Below are 25959 nucleotides of genomic sequence, written 5' to 3'. Positions count from 1 at the left end.
TGGGGTTTTTGTTGGTTGGTTGGTGTTTTTTTTTTTTTTTAATTTGGGGGGGAGGGAAAAAAGAAAGAAAGAAAGAAAGAAAGACAGAAGATTACATATCCGCAGATTATATAAATGCTGGGTTCATCACTGCCTGCGGACAGGCACTAATCCTGCTCCTCTCCAACATTGCCTGCGAGTCGGGCTCTGCTGGCAGCCTGTGCCACCAGTCCTGACGCTGTGGGGATGGGCACTGGGGAAGACATTGTGCTCATGTAGCCTCCTGCCCCACTCTTCTGTCCCAGCCATGGAGCATGTCCTGGAGACTGCGTGGGGCTGGGGGTGCCCAGGGGCTGCAGCACCCACAGCCTGCGGGGTAGGCTGGGTGCCGGAGAGCCACAGCCAGTGCAGAAGCCCTTTGCACCTGCCCGAGGAGCTGCAGCAGAGCCAGGCAGGGCTGTGCACTGCCTTCCCCCTGTTCCTCTTCCCTCAGCCCCATCTCTAACAGCCTGGGGCAGGGGGTTTACCACCAGCATCACCTGCAGCTCTTCCAGCCCAGAGCTGGCCAAGACCCTTAGAGCTCCCCAAAAGGGGCTGCAGGACCCGGCCATCCCTCCCCAGGGTCGATCCTCCTGCCAGTGGCTGATGACCCAGCATGCTCCTGACACAGCAGAATGGGGTCTGAGAGCCAGATGCAGGACACCCCCCCAGGGTGGGGACATCACCCCATATCTCATAGCATCCTTTGCCCAGCCTTGCACAGGAACAAAATAGTCATCCTTCATCATCCCAGTTATCCCCTGCCGGCACCGGGGATGGAGGATAGCACAGGACAGTACTGAGACAGGGATGCTGGGGACACCCAGGCCCTCAGAGGGGATTTGGCTGGTGTTTACAGGCACGATGAGGGCTCAGATGTGGTTTCCAGTCCCTGTGGGCCCCAGGCATAGGGCAGCAGCACCAGGCATCCCACTGGAGTCCCCGCACAGCTCTGCCCCGCACGCACAAGCCCCGGCGCGCAGCCCTCCCAGTGTGGCACACGTCTCCTGCCCCGTTGCAACACGCTGTTTCCAGCCACTTGCGTCATGCTGCTGCCAGCACAAAGCACGGGGGCAGCTCCTGCCCACGGCCCAGCCTAGCATCCAGCATGTCCTCATCCCCTCGCCAGCTCTTGGCTAACCCGGCATGCGGCAGCTGGAGCCAAGGAGCAATGCCGGGCGGCCACAGCATTGCCACCAGCCGAGGCTCCGTCACTGTTGTCAGTGCCAGAAAATAAGACAAAGTGGCCTCAGGGACTTCTCTGCTCCCTGTGTGACCCGGTCCTCTTCCCATCCGAGCTGGGTGTGGGAAGGGGACACAAAGTCCCCTCCACTGCCCAAACCTGCCCTGGCAGTTTGAGGGGGGCTGGTTGGATTTCCAGCCTGTGCAGTTGGAGGGAAGGGGGACCCATACAAGGCCAGGGACATCCCCATCGCCCAGTGGGATTTCTCCCATCCAGTGGGTTAAAACCCTACCAGACCAGGATGTCTGGGGGCTCTTGGCCTTTTTCTGAGTGTCCCCAGCCTGGGATGCTCTTGGCTGATGGCAAAGAGCCAAGACCAGCTTCAGCGATGCTGTGAGGCAGCGCCGCCCCTCTCCTGGGGCACAGAGGGAAGTGGGCTCACCACCCAGTTCAGCTGCAGAGGGAAGAGCAGAACAGCCCCCAACCCCCCTCCTCAGGGCACATGATCTTGTCCCTGTCCCCAGCCCCATCCCACAGGAGCATCCCAAGCAGGACCCGAGCGCAGGTGGGTGGCAGTGGGAGCCAGGCTCCCCTGGGTGCCTGAGAGATGGGCTGGAGCAGGAATTTCCCTGCACCCAAAGGTGCCTTAACTGGGATCTGCTCCCAGGCGTCAGGGCAGGAGGGTCGGCCATGGCTCTCCCATGCAAGCGGCTGGGTGCAGAGGGCAGTCAGGGGCGAAGGCAGCTCCCCTGCGGGCTTCAGGCCCCAGCCACCATCCTGGCCGCACTGCGAGTGCTGGGTGGGCCGGATCCCGGCCCCAGGAGCCGAGGGCTGCTGCCTCCCTCCTGCTGCAAGATGGGACCTGTGGACGGCTCTGGCTGCAGGTCCTTGGCAGCACATCTGTCGGGAAAGCTGAGCTGGTGCCATGGCCTCTGCCTCCTGCTTCCCTCATCCCATCAGATCCTTTCCTTCCCAGGCCCACCACAGAACCGAGCCCCCTCCAACCCCTCTGCCAGCTCTGCAGGACGTCACCCCAAACGCACAGGGCTGGGATGGTGCTCAGCACCCAGCTCCTTGATGGCAGCACCCCAAGCCATCCAAGAGCCCTTTGCATCTGGGACCACACCATGTTTCAGCCCCTTCCCATGACTGGAGAGTAATTCTTGGAGGAAAGCTGCCTCTTCCAGCCCAAAGCCCCTGTCCAGGGTAAATCCCACCCATGAGGAGCTGGGCTTTCCCCAGTCTCTGGATGAGAAATTCTCCTTTCCTCTGACATCGTTTCAAAGCAAACCCATCCACCTCCCTAAAGGCTTGGTGGGGAGGATGGGCTCCATCACCTGGGGAAAATAAAGCCAGCCTTGCCCTACACACACCCCTGCTTCTGCTGGACTTGCCCCACTTGGGACATCATCCACCCATGCAGGGGACACCATGCACCATGTCTTGGCCCTGGACTGCAGCCAGTCCCGGCCAGTGTCCCCTGGGATGCTGAGCCAGCCCGTGGGCTCCACATCCTTCATGTGCCATTGCTGCAATGTGCCTGTGGTCATTGTGGGACACAGCCGGGGACAACCATGTCTGCATCCCGGTGGCATAGCCGCCAGCACCCCAATCCTCTCAGCTGAGGGAATCACACCCGCTACCGGCTGGCAGGGTGGCAGGGGCTCATGTCCAGCCCTGCGGCTGCCGGCAGGGACCTGGGGCGCCCCACACACTCCAGCCCTGGGGCATGCCATTCCCACACCCGGTGCCAGAGCTCCAGCCCTGCCCATCTCCCACCTATGGATCGCTTGCTCAAACACCCAACTCCACAGGTGGGAGCCAAGTGCTCAGAAAAACTGTCCTCGTGTGCTGCCAAAGGTGCAAAGCAGAGCTGCACACAGCATCATTGGCATCATGGCATTGCTCCCTTGCGGGCTGGGGTGGGAAATGTGGTCCCCGGGGCAGGAAGAGACCCTTGGAATGGGGGAAATTTAAGGTGGGAATATCTGGAGTGGACATCATGGCATGTTTGTGCAATGGAGCAAACCTTGGTACGGACCTGTTGCACCAGCAAATCTCTGCTGGGGAGAGCCCCAGCGTGGGTGACAAACACTGAGTAGTATTGGGAAAAGTGGGAAATAACAGTAATGTATTTTCTATCTGGGTTCTGGCCTCTGAAAAGCACAAAGGGAAAGGTTACCCACTGTCAAAACCTGCAGCAGAAAAACATCCCCTGCTCCCCGAATACCCTCTCTCCCTGGGCCAGGTATTCACAGGGGCTGCTGGAGACACGGTGCTTGACTCACTCTGGGTTCCTCAGCCTGCCCTGCACCCTCTGCCCTCTCTCTCCTGCCCCTATTAATGGAGACATCTTCAACAGCTCCAAATTGCCCATAATTACCCTGAGGAGGCAGCGAGAAGCCCCTCACCAAGGGGCCCGGGTCCACAATTACCATAATTGTACCTCCATTTCAGGGGAGCGATCATATGTCTGTGAACAGCAGCAGGTCCCACACAGATGTTTTGCGGGGCGGGGGGACGACGACACAGCCCCAGCCCCCTGCTCCAGTGCCCCCATCCCTGCAGGGCTCTTTTACTATGGGCTTTTGGAGATGGGAGCCTCCAAGGACTGGGACTGAAGCATCTCCACCAAACCGGGCCAGACACCCACAAAGGGAGCCGCAGGCATGAAGAAGCAGTCTTTACAAGTATACAGCCTATTTATAAAGGGGGGGGGGGGGGGCACATAAAATAACGGACGGTATTTATAAATAAAGCCAGGCCAGGGGGTTCTGGGGACTCTCCAGCCCCCCAGCCCCTCTTGGGGCCCCTCCTTGCCCAGTGCCCATGAACAGACGGACCCGGGGCTGTGGCTGCAGGCCAAGTCCTGTCCTGCTGGGATGGGCACACCAGGGCATTGTGCCAGAGCTGTCTCACTTCGGATCATGATGGAGCAGGTGATCCCCAGGTTCCTGAAGACTGTGGTCGCCTTCCTCCTCTTCCTCCTTCTCCATTTGCTGGGGTCCCCCAGGGCTTCGCTGGGCTCCCCAGTCCCTTGGGGGGCAGCGGCAGAGCATCCCCCCTTCACTGGCCCTCCTGGAGCTGGCAGGTGCTGGAGCCATGGCAGCATCACATCATGGGGGCCCGGGGGACGGCGTCCTGCGGGTGCGGCTGGTACCAGGCTCCAAAGCTGTTGATGTAGCTGCTGGAGGCCAGGGGGGCCCCTTTGCCTGGCACGGGGATGTCCCAGAGTGGGGGGATGTTGGGGGAGCGGGGAGAGAGGGAGGTGGCGGTGTGGAGGTGCTCCCCATCAGGCACGCTCGAGCCCTGCTTCATGATCTTCTTGTACTTGGAGCGCTTGTTCTGGAACCAGATCTTGACCTGTGAGAGAGAGAGGGGTGAGTGGGGAGGATGGGGCCAATGCCCCCCCTAAACATGCAGCATCAATAATTACAGGCCCCTCTGGGGTCCCCATCTCCCCCATCTACACCTGCCCTCTCCAGGGGGCACAGTTGATTCGCCGTGGGGGTCTATGAGATAAGCTGGGCTCTGAGCCAACCCCCTTACAAGCCAGCAGAGACTCCACTAAGGGCAGCTGGAGGAGAAAGTGGGAAGAGGCAGAGAGAGTCCAGACAAATGTGCAGTAAAGGGAGAGCAAGCCAGAAGTCCCCAGCTGTGCACATCCCCATGTGTCCCCATGTCCCCCCCTCGCCCAGGGCCGCGGCCCCCCCAGCCCAGCCGGGGGCCAGGGTGTGGCACTGGGGCCGCCGCAGCACTGAGGTGGTGGCCCCGCTCATTCCTCCCCGTGGTCCCCCCCGCGCTGCAGGCAGGTTCCCACTTGTCTCCTCTTCCCCGGCTTTATGAGCTCGCTTCGCCCCTGGCTCTGGGCTGCACCGCTGCCGCCTGCCTGTCTCTCCCCATCGCCTTCAAAAACCCACTCGCCCCATCCCGCGGCCCAGGGCCGCCCAGCGCCGGGCACGGCCGGGCCGGCAGCCAGGCTCCAGGGCTGGGAAAGTCCCGGTGCCGCTGGGAGGTGCGAGCAGGGGCGCCCCAAACCCGAGCCCCGGGGGCCCACCGGCGCCAGCTCCCCTGCTGCGGCACGGCACGGCTCGGCACAGTTCCAGTTGCACCCTGGCATCGTGACGCAGCCTGAATCCAGAGTCACTCCTGGAGCAGCGATGGGCATGAGCCCCCGCCATGGCGCATCGCCAGGGCCGTGACCGGCCCCTCGCCCCTCCCCAGGGCCATACCTGGGTCTGGGTGAGCCCCAGCTGGGCCGCCAGCTCAGCCCGTTCCGGCAGCGCCAGGTACTGGGTCTGCTGGAAGCGCTGGTTGAGGGCTTGCAGCTGCAGGCTGGAGTAGATGGTGCGTGGCTTGCGCAGCTTCTTCCCCTTGCTGTTGATGCGCAGCTCCCCGTTGGCGATGGCCAGGGGCTTCTCATGCTCTTGGGGTGGGAGAGGAACAGAGAGTTAAACCAAAATGCTGGGAGGTTAAAAACCAAAGCAACAAACCCAAAGCATCCCACCCTGCCCCTGAGGGCTGCAGCGGGTTTTGCTTTTTGGAGATTAGGTTGGGAGGGGAGGGGGAATAAGTAGTGGGGGACCTGCTTGTGCTTTGCTGGTTCGTTTAAGCCTCAGGTAAAGCAAAGGGGAAACAGGAGGAGGGAGGGAGGGAGGGATGGGATTGTTCATTCAAAATCACTATTCAAGTCCAAAACCAGGCAGGCCACAGGCCCCTCCGCTGTGCACCCAACTGAGGGGGCCAGGCAGGGCCCCACAGGGCAATGGAGGGTACAATGGGACAGACTCCTCTGCCCCTGCGCAGCCACTTGCTGTGAAGTGTGTGCCCCCATCCTGGACCACCTCCCCCCTCCTCCGTGCCTTTGAGCATCCCTGGGTCCTTCTGGGAACATGTGGCTTGTGTGGGGCAGAAAACTGCCGGGGCTCAGAGATGCCAAGGTGGTCCCAGCTCAGGGGCACATGGCTGATGTGGGCAAGTGCAGGACACGGTGGCAGATGTGCCTGCGCACCCACGTACAGGGTCTGCTCTGGCCACAGCCATGGCTCTCCAGAGCTGATGAGGGAGCCGAAAGGGCCCGGCAGCTCAGCCAGGTTCGGGACCCCTCTATGGGGCAGCCTGGGGGCTGCTTCTCTCTGGGGTAGCTCAGACTGTGGTTCCTGCATCAGCTTTTGGGGAAAACAGTGGGGAAAGGGGATGGAATGGGGCAGGTAGCTGAGATCAGAGCATATTGGCAGTGGGGCAGAGGGAAGAGTCTGCCTGGCCCAGGGAGGGCGCAGGGGGCAGGATGTGGGCAGGTGGGGGTCCCGCGGGGCAGGACATGAGGCAACTGGGGGTCTCACGGGGCAGGACATTGGGCAGCTGGGGGCAGGTGGGGGTCCCGCGGGGCAGGACATGGGCAGGTGGGGGCAGCCGAGGGTCCTGCAGGGCAGGACATGGGCAGGTGGGGGTCCCGCGGGGTGGGACGTGGGTACCCGGGGTAGGCGGGGGTCCTGCAGGGCAGGACACGGGTAGCAGGGGGTCTGATGCTCCCCATCCTCGGGGTTTCTTGCAGCCACGCAGCCACCCATCTGCAGAGGGTCCGGCGGCTCCGGGCGCTCCGGGAGCGGGGGCACATCGCCCCCAACCCCGCGGGTCCCCTCGGGGACCTCCCTACCGGCCGAGACCTGCACCGCCGCTTCCCCTGACGGGGCGGCGCAGCCCCAAAGTGCTTCCGATGGCTCCGTCCCGATAAATCCCGGTCGCTTCCCACTGGGTGGGTGCCCAGGGATGGGTGTGCAGCGCCGAGCACCCTGTGCCCCCCTTACCTGCGTCCTGCAGCCTGGCGCCGTGGGCCAGCCCGGCCGGGGGATGCTGGGCGCCGGGGGGCGGGTAGGGCAGGTAGGGACCGCCGTGGGGCGGCGGGGGGGCACCGCTGGTGTAGGGGTAGGGCCCTGGCCGGCCGTAGGAGGCGAAGGGCGGCGGGTCGTGCTGGGGGTGGCTGGCAGGGTGGAGGCCGTGCAGCGGGTAGTGCGGCGGCGAGGGGTGGCTGAGCTCGAGGAAAGCGGCTTTGGAGGGGTCGGGCCCCAGCAGACTCTCGGCCACGGAGCTCATGGTCATGGTGGGCCGGGCCGGGCCGGGGCGGGCAGCCCCCGCAGCCCGCAGTGCCGCGCCGAGCCCCGCCGCCCCCCGACGGGCTCCGAGCTGCGGCTCCGCGGCCCCGCGCCCCGGGCATCCCCTGCCCGCCCCGCCCCGCCCCGCCGAGTCCCGCCCGCGGTGACGTCACGCCCCGGGGCACCCCCCACCCCCCCCCCGATTGCCCCCCCACCCCCGGGGCAGCCCCCCCTGTGTGCGTGTGCCCCTCATCCCGGAGTTACACCCCCCCGCCTCCCCGTGTGTGTGTCCCTGCCTGGCGCAATGCACCCACTCCCCGGGGGGCACCGTGACCTCTGTGTCCCGGCTGAGTGCTGCCGGCAGTGGGGCCGGACCCACCTGCCCGTGCGGGGTCACCTGTGTTGGGGGGTAACCCCCTCTCAGGGCCCCCTCCATCATGGGCACGGGGGGGTCTGTGATCCCCTATGCACAAGGCCCTGGGGATGCATGCCCTTGGGGGGGCCACGGGGCAGCCCTGGGTGCCCAGGGGACAGACCCGGGGGCAGGGGGAGCTGATCCCGTTCACACTCAGCTCCCCTGTGCGGGGCCGGGGGGCGCATCAGGGGTGGGAGAAGGATGGACACGGGAGGGCATGCGGGGCGTCGAGGCATCCCCCATCCCTGTGCTCATGGTGCCGGGGGGGCACCCAGGGTGCCGGCGGGGTGGGAGCCCCACAGCCACCCTGCCGGCGCCCGCCCCAGCAGATGGGAGGCCCCTTCCCCGGCGTCGGCAGCACCCGGTCCCCATGGGGCCCCGCTCCCGGCAGCAGGCGCCAACCTGCCTGGCCGCTCCCTCCCGCTGCCCCGGGGAGCCCTGACCCCGGAGGGGTGCGTGGGGCCTGCAGGAGCCCCGTAGCCTCCACCCCAGCCGCCAGCCAAGTCAAAACCAGGGGCAAATGCCCCCACCGTGGCCGGGGGATGCTGTCACCACGTTTGGGGACAGCCAGCCGCGGGCCCGGATGGCGCTGGCAGGGTGGCTTTGCACCTCCTGCAAGCCCAGGTCTCACACCGAGCCCTGGACGGGGTTCCTGGCCCCAGCTGCACCGTGGTGATGGCTCTGGGGACACTGGTGTGATGGAGCAGGGAAAGGAGCCGGGTGGCCCATGCTGACTTCCACCCTTTGTGGGGTTTGCCCGGGAGAAGCAGCCCTGAGGGAGCAGTGACAGGCGGCTGGGGATGCTGGCAGGGAGGGTCCCCTGTCCCCACCCTCCCATTAGACCATCTTCAAAACATGTTTCCATCTGGCCATCATGCTGGGTCTGAGTCACTCTGGGCTGGGGCCAGGAGCTCTGATATAAATAGCCAAGCTCCTGGCTAACCCCAGGACACACTGGGACCTTGTCCTGCCCCAGACTCCTGATACAACAACCCTTCCTCTGACTCGCCTCCAACCCTCCGTAGCTGATGGCTTCTGCCCTCTCTCCCCATTCCAACCTCCCTAAACCTTTGCTCATGACACTGTAGGGATCATTCCTGGCACAGCCAGACTCACAGACTGGTTCCTTGGTGCTGGGCGCAGGCTCTGGGGTCCCCACATCCCTCCATCCCAGTGTGGAGCTGGGCAAAACACCAGTGTCCCTGGGACTGTCTTCAGGGATGACATGGGCTCAAAATCCCATGTGAGCCCAAAATCTGGGTGTGGGGAGAAGCTGTCCTGCCACCTCTGCCCGGGCCACCAAACTCCAGGGGCTAATGTGGAAAATCCCCCAACCCCATCCAGGCAAACGCGGGGGCGAAGCAGCAAATAAAAAGAGGCACAATTTAAAAATCCAGATGTTCTCCAGCCCTGCGCGGGCTGGCCAAGGAGTCCCCAGGGAGCCCGGCTTTGCCAGCACCAAGGGCAAAGCATGGCCGCTGTGAGTATCAAAGGAAACTTCCACTGATCTGCTTTTATCCCGGCTCCTCACTTTCCCTGCTGGGGTGACTCAGCTCTCACCGGCTCGGGGGACGGGTGCTGGCTTGCCAGGATGAGCTACTGGTGGCTCCGCTCCCTCTGGTGCTTCTTGCCCCAGCACTGAGGGTGGGAGGGAGATGCTGAGGCTGGGGGCTGCATCTTCCCTACCACAGAGGCTGCCTGTGGTGGCAGGAGGGGCTCCCAGGGCTGGATCGAGGGGGTTCCAATGCTGAGGGGACCTGGAAACCCTTCCTAGCCCCCTGTGCTCTCCCACTTCTCTGCCATGTGGTGGACATAGTAAATACCCATAGTTAAATATAAGTACCCCAAAGTGTCCACCATGTAGCAGAGGAGCCAGAGTCCCTGTGCCAGCTACTGGTGGAAGGACAGTGTCTCCATGGGTGTTTGGGGGCAGTATTTGGCTTCTGGCAGGAGGAGGAGGATCCTCATGGTCAAATCCCCTCCTGGGATGAGGTGTGGCACAGCTCTGTTTCATTGGTAATGCCAAGGAGGGATTCCACCCACTGTGCCTGGGGGCTGGAGAGTGGATCCCCTCACTTAGGGATCTCCAAAGAGGTTCCACACTATGGGATAGCCCAAAGCAAGCAACAAGGCAGAAGTGATACCAGAGGAGAGGCAGCCCATCTCCTCTTCCCCCTCCTCCTCCTCCTTCTCCTTCTCCTCCTCCTCCTCTTCCTCCTCCTCCTCCTTCCTGACTCCATACCAGCCTCACACAGGTGGAGTTTTGGGTTAGGGGTCTGAAGGTGTCAATCTCAGCATCCTTGAGCCCCATCCTGTGCCAAGGGGATGTCCCATCTCCGAGCCCACCGGGGCATGCGCAGGGACAGCTCTACCTGCTCCGCGTTCCCTTGGGAGATGGGGTAAGAGACTGGCACCAGACCTCCAGGCTGTAAAGAACTCCCAGCTCCCAGCCACGGCTGCCCTGGGGCTGGTTCCCAGCCTTGAGCTTTGGCAGCTCAAGGGCAGGAGCTGTGCCACCCAGGCACCTGCTTGGGGATAAGCACAGGGTGCACGCCCGGGGTCAGGTCCCAGCCCTCCTCTTTGTGTCGGCTGGGCTGGCAGGGACAGGACATGCTCTTTTAGCAGGGTTTGGGGTTTGAGGGGTAACCCGCTGCCAAAATAAATACATCAAGTCAACTTGTATTAAATTAAAAAAATAAATCAAGGCCATGCTTAGAGCCAATTTGAAGTCTTGGTCTTGGGGCTGGAAGGTGCTGACACATGCCGAGACCCACGCGGTGGCAGGGAGTGTGCCGGGCGCTGCCAGCTGGGACGTGCGGGAGCCACACTGCTGCTGTTCACCTGCCCGGTGATGCTCGTGCGGTGGCAGTGGGCACTCGGGATGCAAAGCCAAGGTGATGGAGGCTCCAGTTTTTTAACTGCCAGCTTGCCAGCACCAGCTGCCGAGGCTGATGAAAGCAGGAAGGATTAAAGGGGTGCAGGGAAGGGTGTGGGGGGGCAGGAAAGCATGTGCCAGGTAACAAACCTACAAGATCCTCCGAGATAAAGGGAGATCCCAACAGCTGTAATTACACGCTGGAGATAGAGCAGCGCGGGGAAAGCCTGAAGCCAAGTACAGGAATTCTGGGTTAATGGCAGCCCAAGGAGAAGTTAATAACAAGCCGAACAAAGTGGGAGCAGACAGCCTGGCGTCTGCCCTCCCACACGCCACCGCTGCCACACTAACGAACAACCGCCCTATCTCCAGCCTGTCAGTAATCCCGGGGGAGCACGGGGAGAAGGGGTGCCAGCATGAGCTGGGCTCCTCTGCACCACGAGCTGTGGTGCTGGCTCCTCTGGATTTTTGGGCTGGTGGGCAGGAGTGAAAGCCATCCTGGGGGAAGCGAGGAGATGGGGGGCTGCTTGGGAGCAGGCTCTAGGAGGGGGCTAGAGATCCCCCTAGGAAAATAATAGTTCAGGGGAAAGGCTATGCTCCGTGATGCCCTCCTTTCCCAGGGCCCAATCCTGCTTCATAGGGGAGCACCAATACAAGTGGGAGCAGGATTTATCCCCTGGATGGTGTCAGACACCCCCGAAGCATCCAGGACCTGTTCTCCCATGCAATGAATCACAGAATGAGCGAGGTGAGATGGGAGCTACTGATGGGAAGGTGACCTGAAGGCACAGAGGTGGCCCAGAGGACACATGCACCCAGCAGGTGACAGTGACGTGGCCGTCACCAGAGGGTCTGAGACCTGGCTTTGACAGGGAGGTTTCAGAGGGACACAAGGGAACAGAAAATTCACATTATTATTTTTTTCCCTCTTTACCTTTGCAGAGCTCCAGCATCTTCAGAGGGACTTGAAAGGGGTTTTCTGCAAAAAGATACTCACAAAAGGCTTGCCCCAGATGTGCAGCCTCAGCACCCAGCTGGGCTGGGTGACACCCAGCTCCCTGGCCTGGGCTCAGGGGAGTTTCTTGATTTCCAGCACCCAGAGGCTCTGCAGGGCTGTGGGTCAGCCTGGTGCCATCAAAGGCACTGGCCCAGGTCGTGTAAATCAGCATTTGCCAGCAACACGGCTGCGGTCAAAGCCACTGCATCAGCCAGGATTTGTGCCCTGCTTCATCGACAGTTTGAGTTGAGATGAAACCATAGAGATGTTAAAAATTGTTAAAACAAGTAATCGTCCCCCCTCACCCCCTGCTTCATCCCCCCCTCAATAAAGCAAATATTTTGGTTTAGGACTTCTGGTCTGGGTTTGATTTTCTTTGGGACTGTCGGCTGGAAATCAAAGGAATAAAAGGACCCTGATATAAATCAGCAGCGATCCACGGGGGGGGGGGGGGGGGGGGGGGGGGGGGCATATAGTCCCACTGATTTACATCACTTCAGCTGTTGGCCCCTACTGAGACAGATGAACAAGGGAGCAAAGGTGGGGGGCAAGTTCCCCTGCGTGGCATGTTGTTTGGAGAGCAGCAAAACCAGCACTGGCTTTGCTACCCCCTAAATGCACAGAGGCTCAACATTTACACCAGCATCACCAGCTACTCCTGACCGGCACCACTGATGGCCAAACCCAAGAGGGTCTCTCCCCATACCTGCTGTTCTTTGGTGAGTTCATTAAGTGCCTGGGATTAATTGCAGGAACAATTTTCTGCTGTCTAAATTCCCCATGTCACTGTTCCTCCCCTTGTGCCCTGGCGTGTGAAGCCAGTTTGGGGGATAATTATGCCCCATCTGGAAACCTTTGGGGAAGGTGTGAACCTGCTAGGCAGAAATATGACATATTTAATCAATTATTCCATTCATTAGCCTCAGCCTCAATGCCTTGCCCTGCCAATTGACAAGAGCACCAGTTAAAGAGGCTTTTTAACCCTCATTCGCTTCCCATCACCCTTAACTCAGAGAGATGGAGAGCACCAAACTGGGAACGGGCTGAACCTCGTCCTGCTGGGATGGTGACACGCCACAGCCCAGAGCCCTTTGCCTTCCCCTCAGCCGTCACTAGTGAAGCTTTGCCCCAGCCAGCGAGGAGGCTGACTCTGCAAAAGCATCTCTGCTGATGCAACACAGAAAGTCCTTTGGGGTGCTCCAAAAAGTCTTAAAAAACAGTTACATTTCCCTTCTGTCCCTTCACATGAAACTCTCTCGCCAGGACTACGGTTGTGGATTGGTACCAGGATCAAATTCCACTTGTCCTTTGCTGCAGTGGTGCAGAATTGCCTCTTTCTGGGTGGAGCAGATAAAAAGGATAACTTGAATTTATTGTGTTGTAAGCAGAGCAGTTAAATAATGGGAAATACTGGTTTGGATTTATTTATATTTTTTTTTTAGATAACTTGAATTTATTGGGCATTTAAATACGAACAATATTGGTTCTGATTTTTTTTTTTTTTAGGTAACTGTTTGGAGGTTGATTTTCCCCTAAGGGCGAGGTTTACAACGCGCTCAATTAAGGTCTGTCCCAGGTTTTCTACATGGTTTCCAGGGGACTCTTCCTTGCACAAATGGTCTTTTCCTTTTCCATTGTAGGCTCTTCATTTGAGAAGCTGTTATTTTCCTTTTAGTGAGACCCATTAAGGTTTTGTAACTTTAACAACATAACAAGGCAGTTAGTAATGGCTAGATGCAGCATTTAAACAAAGAGATCATCAAGTGCTGGCCTTTCAGTGGAGAATTTGACCCAATAAACCTGATTAATTTGTTTTGAAACAATCTCTTGCAGGCACACATCTCTAAAGGAGAAACCTTATAAACTTTGGGATTAGGGCTGAAATGTGCAGCACCTATTTTACCACCTTAATAGCTGCCACGCTGGCAAGCCAAGGCAGGGAGGGGAGGTGTAACGTGGTGTTTTCAAAGAGGTGAGGCACCCAGCATGGTACCCTGGTGCCGGCACAGCTTCCTCTTGCTTCTAGCCATGACCGGTGCCCACGATGGTGTTTCCTGCCCCTCATCCTCCTCCATCCCAGGTGCCTGCAGGGGTCTGCATGCTTGGAGCACCCACACTCAGGATGGTCCTTGTGCACATTGGCAGCCCTGGAGTGATGCTCTGCCACATAGCCCAGAGTCCCGCCGGGGCTAGCTCCACTCCCATCTCTGCCGATCGGGTGGGAAGAATTCAAACCCATGTTTCCCCCCAGCATCCTGCTCCCACCCGCTGGCTGCAGTGCCTGTTGACATATTTCTCTGGAAAGGGGCTTGGTCAGGGATGGAATTTAAACCCCACAGATTTTCTTGGTGGTTGATTTTGGGTTTTTTGGTTTGTTATTCGTTTTCTTTTTTGTTTTGTTTTTTAATGTCCTACCTGGAAAGTTGAAAGCTGTGTCTGAGACACTCCTTGGGCTGTGCTGTGCTCCATCCCTGCCATTGTCAGCTGCTCAGTGACCCCACCAAAGCACACCTCCCTCACCCACTGGATCCAGGGGCAGGGAGGGAGGGGTGCAATTCTGCTGATGCTGGGGTGCTCTGAGGGTATATGGGAGGCAAAACCTGAGAGGTGAACTGGTATGGCTGGGAGGAAGAGCTGAACTCCTGGGAAGAAGAGCCTCTTCTGTCACTTGTTGCAATGGAAAGATGTAATTTTTTGCTGCAAAATCAAGCCACTTTTTTTAACAAGCAAAACCGTGTTTACATTTCAGTAAGTGGAACAAAATGGTTCTGTTTTCTCAAAGCAAAACATTTTAATGGGTTGGAAGTGTTGCGGGTGTGTGGGTCTCACCATTTGTAGGATGCTTGGATTCTGTTTTTGTAAAGGATCAGGAAGAAATAGCAGGGTTTCCTCTGAAATCTGAGCCCTGCCCAGGCCACTCCGCAGCACTACAAAAACCTGGGGAAAGCCCTGTGTCTCAGGGTCAGGGACTCCGCTGACCGGACTGGTGGAACGAAGTCTCACAGAGGAATCACTGTTCTTGGGTTTTGGTACAGAGAAATGGCACAAAATGATCTGCTCTCAAGTTAGAGCAAGCAGGGAGACTTGGGGGATCTTCACTTTGGGGGCACACATTGGGGATGCTCCAGCTGTGGCAGCACTGGCACCACTGGCCCGGAGAAAATGCTGGCTGGGCAGTGTTTCCACATCCAGATGTCATAGGGTGACACCTGGTTCCCCCATTTAGGAGCGCCTGGGACACTCCCCCCGCCTCTCCCAAGCACTGGAAGTGGCATTGGCAGGTGGACATATGCATGGGAAGGGGAAAGCACGGACGACCCCATATCTACGGCATCCGATGCATGGTGCCTGTCTTGTGCTGCGGGACCTGTCGGGGCTCGCAGGTTGAGGGAAGAATGTGTGGAGCGTTTAAAGAGCCGACAGGAAGGGCTTGAGCTTGCAGCTGACTGCACGTTCAGTCCTCGTTTGTGAGCACTTTGCATCACTGATGACAGAAAATTGCTTTGTTGCCCAGGTTGTGGGGATTGAGTGATGGGAAATCTGCGGCACTCGCTCGAATTGGCAAAGAGGGCTCCTCAGCAGCGGGGGGAGCCCAGCCCTCCCCTGCACCTAGTCTCTCTGCCGAAAATAGATGAGCGATTTAATCATCCCCTCCTCCCTGGATCTGTATTAATCAGAAAGGCTTTTAGTGAAGCCCTGTGTCAGACTGAGCTTGAGACTAGGGGGGATGCTCGTAGGTGAGCCAAGTGTGGCTCACAGGGAACCACATCGGAGTCCCACAGCAAAAGCCCACGAGCAGGTGAACAGAAGAAGGGGGGTGTGTGTGTGTGAGAGAGAAATCACTGTGACATTTTACTGATGGAACAGAAACTTTTCAACAACTACTTGGAGAGAAAAATATATATTCTGTTGACATTTCCCATATTTGGCAAAACCCCAAGCCTTCCACCAAACCCTCAAACACACGCACCAAGTCCCTCAAAGCTTTAACAAAAAGCAGCATCCCAAAGCGTCCTTTTCTTTTTGGTGGTTAAGACTCTGAGAAAAAATTATTTCAGGAATTTTTAAGAGGGAAAGGAGCAATAAATTGGAAAAGCTTCAACATCTCTGGAGAAATGGGTGTTTTTCGACCCACCCCAGTGACTTGCTCCTGTGGGTTTGCTGCTGGAAGGTGCCAAGGATGGTGGCTGCATCTGTCCTCGGGGGAATGAAGATGCCCAGATCATCCCTCAATCCAGGCACAGTGTTAGGGGAGTGGGAAAAAACTCCTCGGGTTAGACCCACCACATTCTTTGTATTCCAGCTCTGTATTTTAGCACTGATGAAAACTGCCGGGTTAGCAGCTCTGGCTCCTTTCTCCTCCTTTGCAGCCAATGATGAGCTTCAGAAGGAGCAGACTCAGGTCAAGCCTTGGAAAAAAATGTCATCTCAGAGTCCTCGATTTACCCATAGAAGAGGTAACAGCAGGGCAGCTACCAGAGTCCAGCCTCACGCACCCACGGAGGCTTCCCAGGCAAGATCTCCTCCTGTCCCCCGTGATGCTGCCAGGGGACCTGGGGAGGCTCAATGCCGTGTGGTCACTTGCTGTCCCCAGCCAGGACGTGTGGGTTTGGAGAGATGTTAGGAGTATTATAATCAGTGACCCCACATTTTTGTTAATTAACACAGACAAAATTAGTGGTAAAGGAAATTGTTCCTCTTATATTGCTGTTTCTGGTTTGCTTGGTTTTTTGGCTTGGATTTATTTTTTTTTTTTGTTCTCTGCATGTACCATGTAGAAAGAATTATTTAAGCCTCGAGGGCCACATTCCCAGGCTCAACTTAAGCAAAATCCTCAGTGTGAGTTTTTGCCTGAATAAAGGAGTCAGGGTCTTGCCCAGCAGCGGGAAAGGGCAAAAGCCAACCCTCCGCTCTAAAGCAGGCTGAGCCCGTGGTACCTGCTCACATGGTGGAGCAGTGCCAGGCAATGCTCGACTCAGGAGACTCACCCCCCTGCAAAGAAGGATTCTGCCCCTGCCAGATCATGCACATCTCTGCAAAGGGCTTCAAGGAAAAGCCAGGCAGCTTTGAAAAGCAACCTGTCGGTGCTGTGGGCATCAGACACCATCTGAGGCAGGTGGGATCGCTCTGGCAGGGATGTCATAAGGGTGGACACTGGCAGAGCTGGCGGCGTGACATCTGGAGCTCGGACCCCCCAGGGCAGAGGTGTCTGGTGGCCACCTCCATCTGATGGCTGGCTAGTGCCTAGGGCTAGCAGCCACCTGGTAGCATCATCCTGCTGCACAGAGTGAGCACAGGGACAACCCTGTATTCTGGTCCCCTTGCAAGACCTGAGCCCTCCTCTCTTGGCCCACGACAGCCATCTCTCCAACTCCCAGAGCCACCGTCCTTTCCTGCAAAGCTGGAGGCACAGCCACCCACCCTGGGGCCCTGGGGCACCCCTGTCAAGCCAGGGAGCCACTTCCAAGCTGGTCAGGGCAGTGTCACCTAGCATGTCCCCACACCGCCATCCTCCCTCCCCAGCATGCTTGCAGGTGGTCATTAGTGGAGCTGACAGTCCCCGCAGCACGCGCCAGGTATTTACATCTCTGGGGAAGCTGAACCTAGGAGGGAGAGAGAGAGGGAGAAGAAAAATGGTGATGGTACATGTATAATTAAAGTCCTATTAAGAGGCGCCTAGGAGTCTCCTGGGGAGCAGGGTGTACGAGGTCGCTGCCTCCCCAACAGCTCTCGGGCACAAGTCTCCCCAGGCACAGCCAGGAGGCCCCAGGGGGACCTGCCCTGGGGGATGTGGCGTCATCGGGGTCCCTGTAGCACTGGGACATCCCTCCCAAGGCCAGGCTGTGGTGTGGGAGGACTGTCCCATCCAATCCTGTCCTCCGCAGCCTTGTTCTGATTTTGGAGATGCTGGGAACAGGCACCCATCCTGTTGCTGCCTCCCCTGGCAGCTGCATGTCCCCAGGCAGCTCAAACTGGTGGGCTGGGTGCCCAGCTCAGGTCCAGTCAGACTGGGCTGGAGCAAGGAGCCACCAGCCTCAGACAAGCAGAGATGCCAGCCTGCATCCTGGGCTTGGCAGGGTGATGTCTGGCTGGAGCCATGTGGCTCAGCGGAGCTGTTGGAGGAGGCAGGTGTTTTAATAGGCAAAAAGAGGGAGTTGCTATCACCTGATCTGTTTTAGCACTGTCATGGACTCGGGGTTTCACCACCTCCTATGCCCTGGCTACTCCCTCTCCACCCCTCAGCTCTTTCAGTGTATCAGGTCCTCACCCCTCACTGGGAGGTCCACATCACCCTCAGACCCGCACGCACCCCATCACACTCCCCAGCACCGTGCTGCTCCGGCTCCCCTCATTCAGGCCCTCGCAGGCTCTGTGCCCACCTCCAGCCATGCCCGGGATGTAGCCTGGCTCTGCCCCAGGTCAGCAACCCACCTGCACTGGGCAATTATCGTTCCTCTCCCTGGAAGCACCCCCATTACAGAGGTGATACATGAACCTCCCCTGCCACCCCGCCACCTTTGCCCAGGCTCTCCCTGGCTGTCCTTATTCAAAGCCAAAAAAGCAGGTTGTGGCCAGGTTTGATGGGAAATCACACCATTTCCACACCGCCTGCCAGATTCCAGCAGCCCAGCTCACATCGCCCTCCCTTGCGGGTGCCTTTCCCATTCAATGCCTCCCGTCTTGCCTGCCCCTGCTCTTTGCAGCTCCCATATTAGTTGTGGTTCACTGGGCACTGAATGGGGACTGGAATTCCTTAATCCACCTGCGACCTGCGACCTGCGGAGGAGCTTTCCCAGCCCCAGCCCCGTAACCCAATCCTGCTCGGCACAAAGCGGAGAAGGCATCGCCGGCGTTAACCTCCGTCTGAATCTCACCTCCTGGTCCCGGGAGGGCGGGCGGCACCGCGGGCACTGCTCCCTTTGAACGTCCCCTGACAGAGCTTTGCCAGCGTGGAGGTCAGCCAAGCTTTTGTCTTACTGTCAGTTTGGAAAATTCCACCTGGTTGTGGTCGGGTTTTCCAGGGGTCCCATTTCATCCAGTTCATCGTCCCAAATGTGCCCGTGGGTTTAAGTCCAGCTGCCACCTCACCCTGAGCTGAGCACTGAGCAGTAAAAGTGACTGAGGCAGGGTTTGGAAGTTGTTTTGTTTGTTTTGTTTTGTTTTTAACAGGAAAATGTTGATTCATTGGAAATAATTTTTGCCAGGAACATATCTGCTCGCTTTGACCTGGGCAGAATTTCTCATCAAAATATTGCAGAGGTGTATGTGTCCATCCCATAATAACTAGCAGTTTGGGCACTCGTGTAGAACAGAGGACCCCCATGACTCCCCAGCTCCCCTCCAACCAGCTGGATTTGCCCCCACTTTGAGACCTGGAAAGCAGTGAGGATCCATGTCTTGCACCCTCTCAGAGTCACAGTCAACCCAAATCCTTCACATCAAAAGATTTTTCTTTAAAGAGGTATTTTCTATAAAAATACATCAATGCCTTCTGCACAGCCTTGCTGAGCTCTCCAGTCTCTGGTCCTTCCTGCCCCATCGATGGATGTCCTCATGGAAACTCAGCTTAGGCAGGAAAATCTGGCTTTTGGCAAAGGAAACATTTTGAATACTAACGTTAGTAAATTTGAGTGCTCCAAAAAGCCTTTGAGGTGGGAAGTGAGTCTTTCCCCAGCCCACAGAAGCTAGATTGTGAAATCATTTGAAACTGTGGCAACACGACCTGCAGATTCACTTGTACGGTCCAGACATCATGCCAGAAAACCTTGCTGTTGGGAAACATGGATAACCGTCCTGATTTTGGAAGGCTTGGGGTGGCTGGTCAGCATTATGGGCTGTGGGTGGGTTTGGTTTCAAGGAAGCTTTATACCACCAGAGCCAGAGAAGGGCTCAGGGCACAGGGGGCCCCGGGGGTGGAAGGAAGGTTTTCAGGGAACCTCCAGCCCAGCTAGGGCACATTTTCCTTCACCTTACTTTTGGGTTTACTTTTGTCATAAGGTGAGCCTGCAAAGCACTAGCCTCTCCGTGGCAGAGGGATGACTGGGGGTGTTGAGGGGCAATCCCAGGGCATGGGGTGAAGACGTCTTATAGATACCTCTGAAGACATCTATAAGACTGAGCCTTAGTCAGTTCCCAGTGCAAACAGCAGGAGAAGATTTATCTCAGGTTTATCTCAGGTTGTATCTCTAATTCAGACTCCTGTTTTCCAGCTCCTGTACCCCATCTCCCTCCACTTTGCAGCCACTGTCCCCCCAGGGAGGCAGCTGAGCTGCTGAAGCCATGTGCACCTCTCCTGGGGGGCAGAGCACCCCCCCACTGGGTTCCAGCCACCCAGGGGGTGCTGAATATGGGTGTCCCATCGCAGCTCCACATGGACCCACATAAGGCAGTTGTGCACACGTGTGCATGCGTGAACAGACTGGTGCATTTCTCTGGCACATGTGCATGTCTGTACACACGGGGACCCGGTGGCTGCGTGCTCACTCTCGCCTCGTGTCCCCCAGCAGCCTGACGGAGAGGCACAGCCAAGCACCGTGTCCCCTCGCCAGCTGCCTGCCACCCGTGGCCTCGCGCTGGGGCGTCTGGCTGAGCTCAGCTCCAGCTGCGGCAATGGGAAGACAAGGTCAGAGGCAAGTGCCCACTTTCCATTTACTCTGACTTTCCGCCCCTGCATCCCCCCACATCATCCCCATGAGTAATAGGGAGCGGCCGTTCCCGTCTGGGCCAACGGGAGACGGGGCCATCCAGGGCCACCCCTTGGCCCAGGACGGCAGCTAGCAGGCAGCGAGGAGGAGGAGGGTGATGAGGAAGCAGACTCTGGGCTTTCCTGTTCCTCTTGGCTCCCTGGGGTTGACTGGGGTCCTGGACTGACACCCCTGGGGGCCAGCCAACTCTGTTAGTCACACAGGCAGGCATGGAGGCTGGAAAGACCTGCAACCCTGCCAGGGCGGTGGAGAGGGAAGAGCGGGCAGGACTTCATGGATGAGCACCATTGCTCTCTGCTGCAAAGAAGCCATGAGGAGGCACCTGGGACTTGAGACCTTCTGGCCTCCGCTCCTTCCCCTCAGCCCAAATCTCACCTTGCCTGCGCTGTGGTGGCAGCATCTCTTCTGGGACCAGCTCGGCACGTGGTGTCCCACCCTCAGGGCTTTTCTTGGAGGCTTCAGCTCTGGGGGCACACGGGGTGGAGGTTTGTAGCTGAAAGAATGCGGGAGATCTTGTGACAAAGGCTGGTTTCCAAACTTGCAGCTTTCAGAGCTCAAAGGGCAGCGAGTAGATACTAAGGAGGGACAATAGCCTTGAAAAAGGGAAGAAAAACAATACAGAACACCTGGAAGCATTGCGCCAGACACCGGAGGACCTCAGGAGCGAGGGCTCCTGCAGGGCAGTGCTCCTGCCTCCCTCTCCATCCCTGTCCACCATGGTCCGTCTCCAGGCTCTGCAACCTCACGGGGAACACGCAGTGATGCCTCTTGCTCCCTTGCATGCACTATCCTCTGGTGTTTATTATATTACCCGTTGTAGTACTATAAGCTTTGACTCAGGACTCCCATAAATCTTTCCCTGGGTGAACAGCACATCCCTTTTCTGTTCAGGGTTGCTCCTCCATACCACGCTGTAGTTTCATTTCCTCATGCACCGTGGCCCCAATCTGATGGATGGTTAATTAGCGCTCCCATTCAGGCCAGCTTGTTGCCTTGGAGAAGTGTGCCACCATGCTCCTCCATCCTCTTCCTCTTCCTTGTTTTAGGGGAAGCAGGGAAGGACCATCATGTGTGGAAACTGAGGCACACAAAGGTGCAGGCTTGAGGTCAGTAGCTTCTTTGCTTGCAGGAACTTGCCAGCCAGTTGGACGCGGCCCAGCAGAGATGGACACCATGCCTGAAGCACTGCCAGGCTCTCTGAAGCCTTTCCCTTGCCTTTCCAAGGGAACAAGCCCAGGGTAACACTAGATGGCTTTTCACACCAGCCCTACCCACCCGATCCGGTCTAAAGCCCTTCATGCAACAGGGCTCGACTGACATAACACAGGCTGCAACGATAACTGAAAGGAGCAGGGGAAGGCACGGGGGGGTGTTTCCCAGCAGGTTACATGCTGCCGTGCATTCCTGCACTGCCTGGTCCAAAGCCGGCTTGAGTCGGTCATACCCAAAAGCCCTCGCCACCAGCAAAATCAGCGCTGCCAGCAGCAGCAGTGGCACCAACTCACAGAAACGGCAGCGAGCGCTGCAGGTCTGCTGGTCACCACGGGCTGGATATGGTCTCTGCTGGTCACCAAGGTCTGGACGCGGTCTCTGCTGGTCACCAAAGGCTGGACATGGTCTCTGCTGGTCACCATGGGCTGGACTCGCTGTGTGGACCAAACCGTTCGTCAGTGTCAAACCCAGCCACGTTTGGAACAGTTTGGGAATTGCCTGAGAAATTCTGCAGGTAAACAGTCTCTAGTGTATACACAACATATATGCATATGGGTACGTGTGCCTTGGTGCTGTCACCCCTCTGCCTGGTGGCACGACTGCTGCAGCCAGTTTGCTGTTAAGTTGAACCCAATGACCTAGAATTGAAGTGATTTTCAGGTAACTCGTTTTCTTCACGCAGGCTGCTGAGTTGCAGCGAAGAGGTGACCCACCAGCCTGCCCCCGGGCCCGGCTCCCCGCCCCCGGACCCCGCAGTGCCGGGGCAGCGAGGCCGGGGTCCCTGCGGCCACCCCAGGGGGTATCCCTGACCCGCTCCATCCCCAGGAGAGGCGGCCAGACTGCAGGTAACGTTGCCATCTAGTGGCTTCCACACCCCGAGCCGAGGGAAGGAAGCCACTTTCGGGATTATTTGGGAAGAGGATGGGGGGGATGAAGCAGCACAGGAGCACCGGTACCCGAGTGGTACCCGGTGACACCCCAGTGGTACCCACGCCCGGGGGCACAGGGAGCAGCAACGGCTTGGCTCATCCGAGGATGCGATGGCCGAGCTTTGGCCTCTCTGCACGGGCAGCAGCATCCCATCCTCTTCCTCAGCAGCTTGAACCGTGCAGCAGCTCCTACCCCCAGCTGGGACCTGGCAGCAGGGCAGCGTCTGCACAGCCAGACCCAGGGCTGAGGGCATCGGGGGTCGGGGGGTCGGTGACAGTTCCTCCAACCCGTGACAACGCTTGAAAGCAGCTAAGACCCCTGAACTCCCCAGACAGAGGAGCAGGGAGCCCTGAGCTTTTGCACAGAACAGAAAGGAGCCAGCCTCCAGCCTGAGGGCAGAAGGTGGGAACTTGGTTTAAACCTGGCAACACCTCAGCTCCTGGAGCTGTCAGGGCTTGGTCACAGCTGTGACATTGCAGCTGTCTATGGATGGTACTTGATGGGCAAGATTCCTGCCAAAGCATCTTTCTTGACAGAGCATAAGATCAAAGGCTGATGGGGCTGAGTACATGTGCGACTCGTCTCCGCGCTGGGCTGCATCTAGGCCAAATTCAGAATGGCCTCATCAGGTCCCCAGCTGGGAATTGAGCACAGGGGCATGAACAGAGGTGTAAATACATAACACAGGACATGACAAACTGCTCACTTCTGATAAACACAGGAAAGCTTTCCCAGTCTCCTCAGCTATCCCTGGAGGCCAGAGGCAGGGTGAAGGATCCTTCTCCCCATTTTTCTGGCAGGAGCAGAGGTGCAGGGTCCTGCTGAAGCCACCACCTGACATGCCTTGGGGAGCCTGCCCTCCGCTGCCTCTTGCTCCCCATCACCTCTCCTGTGCTGGCAGCACCCACTGCTCTGCTCATCTCTCCATGCCACCTGCCTCCCAAACCATCAGAGGGGAGAAGCAGGGCTTGTTTGATGCCCGGAGAGGAAAGCTGCAACTCCAAAGCTCCTGTTTGGGAGGAACAGGGTCATTGCCAGCCAGCCTCACGCTGCTGGTTCTGCAGATGGGGGGCACACTGGTTTTTTGGCCTGGTTTTCAGAGAAAAGGAGTCTCATGTGTTCACTCTGCGTTTGCTGGCCTATTCCCTCACAAGACTTGCAGGCTTGTAAGCCAGTCTCACTCCCAGCTGGCATAGGCAGGCATCCTGACAAGAAACTCCTTACAGGTTCTGCACAAATGTCTTTTTTTTCCAACCCCAGAGGAGACTGTGCTTTGCCATGTTGGTACCAAGACCTGTTTCATCTTAGAGAAGCAAATGGACGGATCCCTGCCTATCCAGGGGAGTAAATCCAATATTACCACAGAAAAACCTCATAAAGGAGGAGAATACTCCAGCATGAGACTTGGGATTCCTCTGGTTCCTCCTCTGGGAGCCCTAAAGGAAGTCGTTTAGGGATTACCTGCCCCAGAATAAGCTCCTGCCTGTCCATTCATCTTCTGCACTGCCATTTATGTGCTCAAGCACAAGGATTTTTGTACCCAACCCCTTTATCTTTTTACAACTTATTATTTTAAAGCTCTCACTGTTCTGGCTGTCTTCATACTTCTCTAAAAGCTTTATTAGCCCTGCTAAGCTATTGTTAACAATTGTGTCTTGTGGCAACAAGTGTTGCACTGCTTTCATGTTATTTCATTCTGGATGGAGATGCTGAGACTGACCCTTCCTCTTGCCTTTCAGAGGCCAGTGTCATGGCTGTGCTGGTGAAAGCATTTTGCAGCCACCCTCTATCTCCTCTCTGCATCTCACACATGCACCGAGGCTGTTCCTGCATTCCTCACAACGTAGTCACCTTGTTTGGCTGGTGTCTGATCCATCTTGGTTTCTCTCCTGCTCTGGAAAACACACCCACAGGAAGGCAGCCACCTCCTCTTTCCCCCTGTCATGTCCCTGTTCCTCATGGCACATGTGGGGAGAGGCACCACTCTGTGTCTGGTCTGATTGTGGAAGAGGACGCAACGGCAGGGTGTTCACTCTTGCGTGCCCAGGATCTTTATCTTGTCAAGGGAGAGAGGAAGTGCAGAGGATTTGAACTGGGAGCTGGAAATTAGCTAGGGAACAAGATCATCCCGTACAGCCTTCCAGTGGCTGTAGGTATCACTTCATCTGCCGTAAGCCTCCCTCGGCCTGCATCCTGCAGGAACTCTCCTGGCCTTGCCCAGAGGTTCCCACGCATCCTCCTGGGGACGCTGCAGGCAGCTCAGACTGTGCTGGTCCAAAGCCACGTCCCCCTAAGAGATCCAGGTGTCTCTTCCCCAGCATGGCTGCAGTGCACCCGAATCCTGGGGCTCAGGGAGCGTGTGCCACGCACCCCTCAGGCTTTGCAAACTGACTGCTCCAGCTCTCCACCATGGCAGGCATGTTGGGAATGACCAACTCTGCCCCATCCCTGCTAACGGCTACAGACAGGTCCTCCAGCTGCCAAGGGCTTCTCCATCCTCAGCCTGCCTGGAGAAGGTGGAGATCTTCACATCTGCTCAGGCTCACATCCATGGCGCCTCCTTCCCTACTGCAGGCTACCTCCCTCGCAGCCTGGGGCCCCGGTGTTCCCGTTCCCCCGTGCAGAAGCAGCACAGGTCAGCACTGGGCGCTCAGCAGCCAGGAGGGACTGGACCCCGTGTGTAGGCTGCGGACAGGGCCGCCGGGAGCATGCTGCAATCCCAGCCCTGCTCTGTTGTGTTTACTTCCCCTCCCAGCTTTTTTGCAAGCTCCTTGGGGCAGTGCCTGTTTCTCAATACAGTGCTCTGCTCTCTCTTGGGACTTCTTTCTGCAACTGTGAGCTAATGCTTTTACCAGAGATGATGCCCAAGATTAAAAAAGAACCAGGCTATAATCCCACCTAAACCAGGATCCTAATGCTACTCTCCATGAGCATTTCTGCATGTGCCGGGTCAATCTCCAGGAAAACCCTGACCAAATTGCATGTTCTGGGTGAAGTCCAGATTCCTCCACCCTGCAGCATCGCTGCTACCACAGGCAACTACAGAAAAGGCCACTCAGTACAGGAGGGAAGGCAGTGCAGCCCAAGCAAACCGGAGCAGCCTCCCTGGGTCCCTCCCAGAGGTCAGCACAATGCCAGCCCATACCCAGGCAGCAGCTGAAGTTAATGAAAGGATCCTTGCTCCCATCCAGCTGCAGTTTTGGCTGCCAGTTCTCATCCTCCAAGGGTACAAACACAGCCCATGCGAATCTCTGGCAGTGCAGGGCTGTCACCAGCACACAGGCAACTCCCAGGCGTCATCTCCAGGGGCCAGTCCTGTCTGCAGAGGTTTCACTCTTCTCCAAGTGCTGCTTTAAGCCTTCTCGTGGTGGCCAGCCAGCCTCTGAAGCTGGCAGCTCCTGTTCTGGGAGTGGACAGAGACACCAATCGTGCAACCAGCATTATTTTCCCATGGTTTCTTCAGGCTCCCTAGGAGGTGTCCACTCGTTTTCCTCACTTTCTGCTAGGCTTCAGAGCTCTAGGGGCAGAAATC

General features: G+C 57.7%; 1 protein-coding gene across 1 annotated transcript; it reads right to left on the bottom strand.

The window, feature by feature from the left end:
• Positions 1 to 4270: 4270 nt before the first annotated feature.
• Positions 4271 to 7300, bottom strand: DLX4 (distal-less homeobox 4). The gene is made up of 3 exons (XM_037411642.1): positions 7009 to 7300; positions 5434 to 5627; positions 4271 to 4564 (listed from the first exon to the last, which is right to left on the bottom strand). Exons 1-3 carry the CDS (start codon positions 7298 to 7300, stop codon positions 4313 to 4315), a joined length of 738 nt encoding a protein of 245 aa, XP_037267539.1. The 3' UTR covers positions 4271 to 4312.
• Positions 7301 to 25959: the final 18659 nt, after the last annotated feature.

This window comes from Falco rusticolus, chromosome 18 (genome assembly GCF_015220075.1).
Source record: "Falco rusticolus isolate bFalRus1 chromosome 18, bFalRus1.pri, whole genome shotgun sequence".
In the NCBI taxonomy this organism is placed as follows: domain Eukaryota; kingdom Metazoa; phylum Chordata; class Aves; order Falconiformes; family Falconidae; genus Falco; species Falco rusticolus.
Note: the sequence above shows the minus strand (reverse complement) of the source record. Positions and strands in the feature narration are given on the sequence as shown.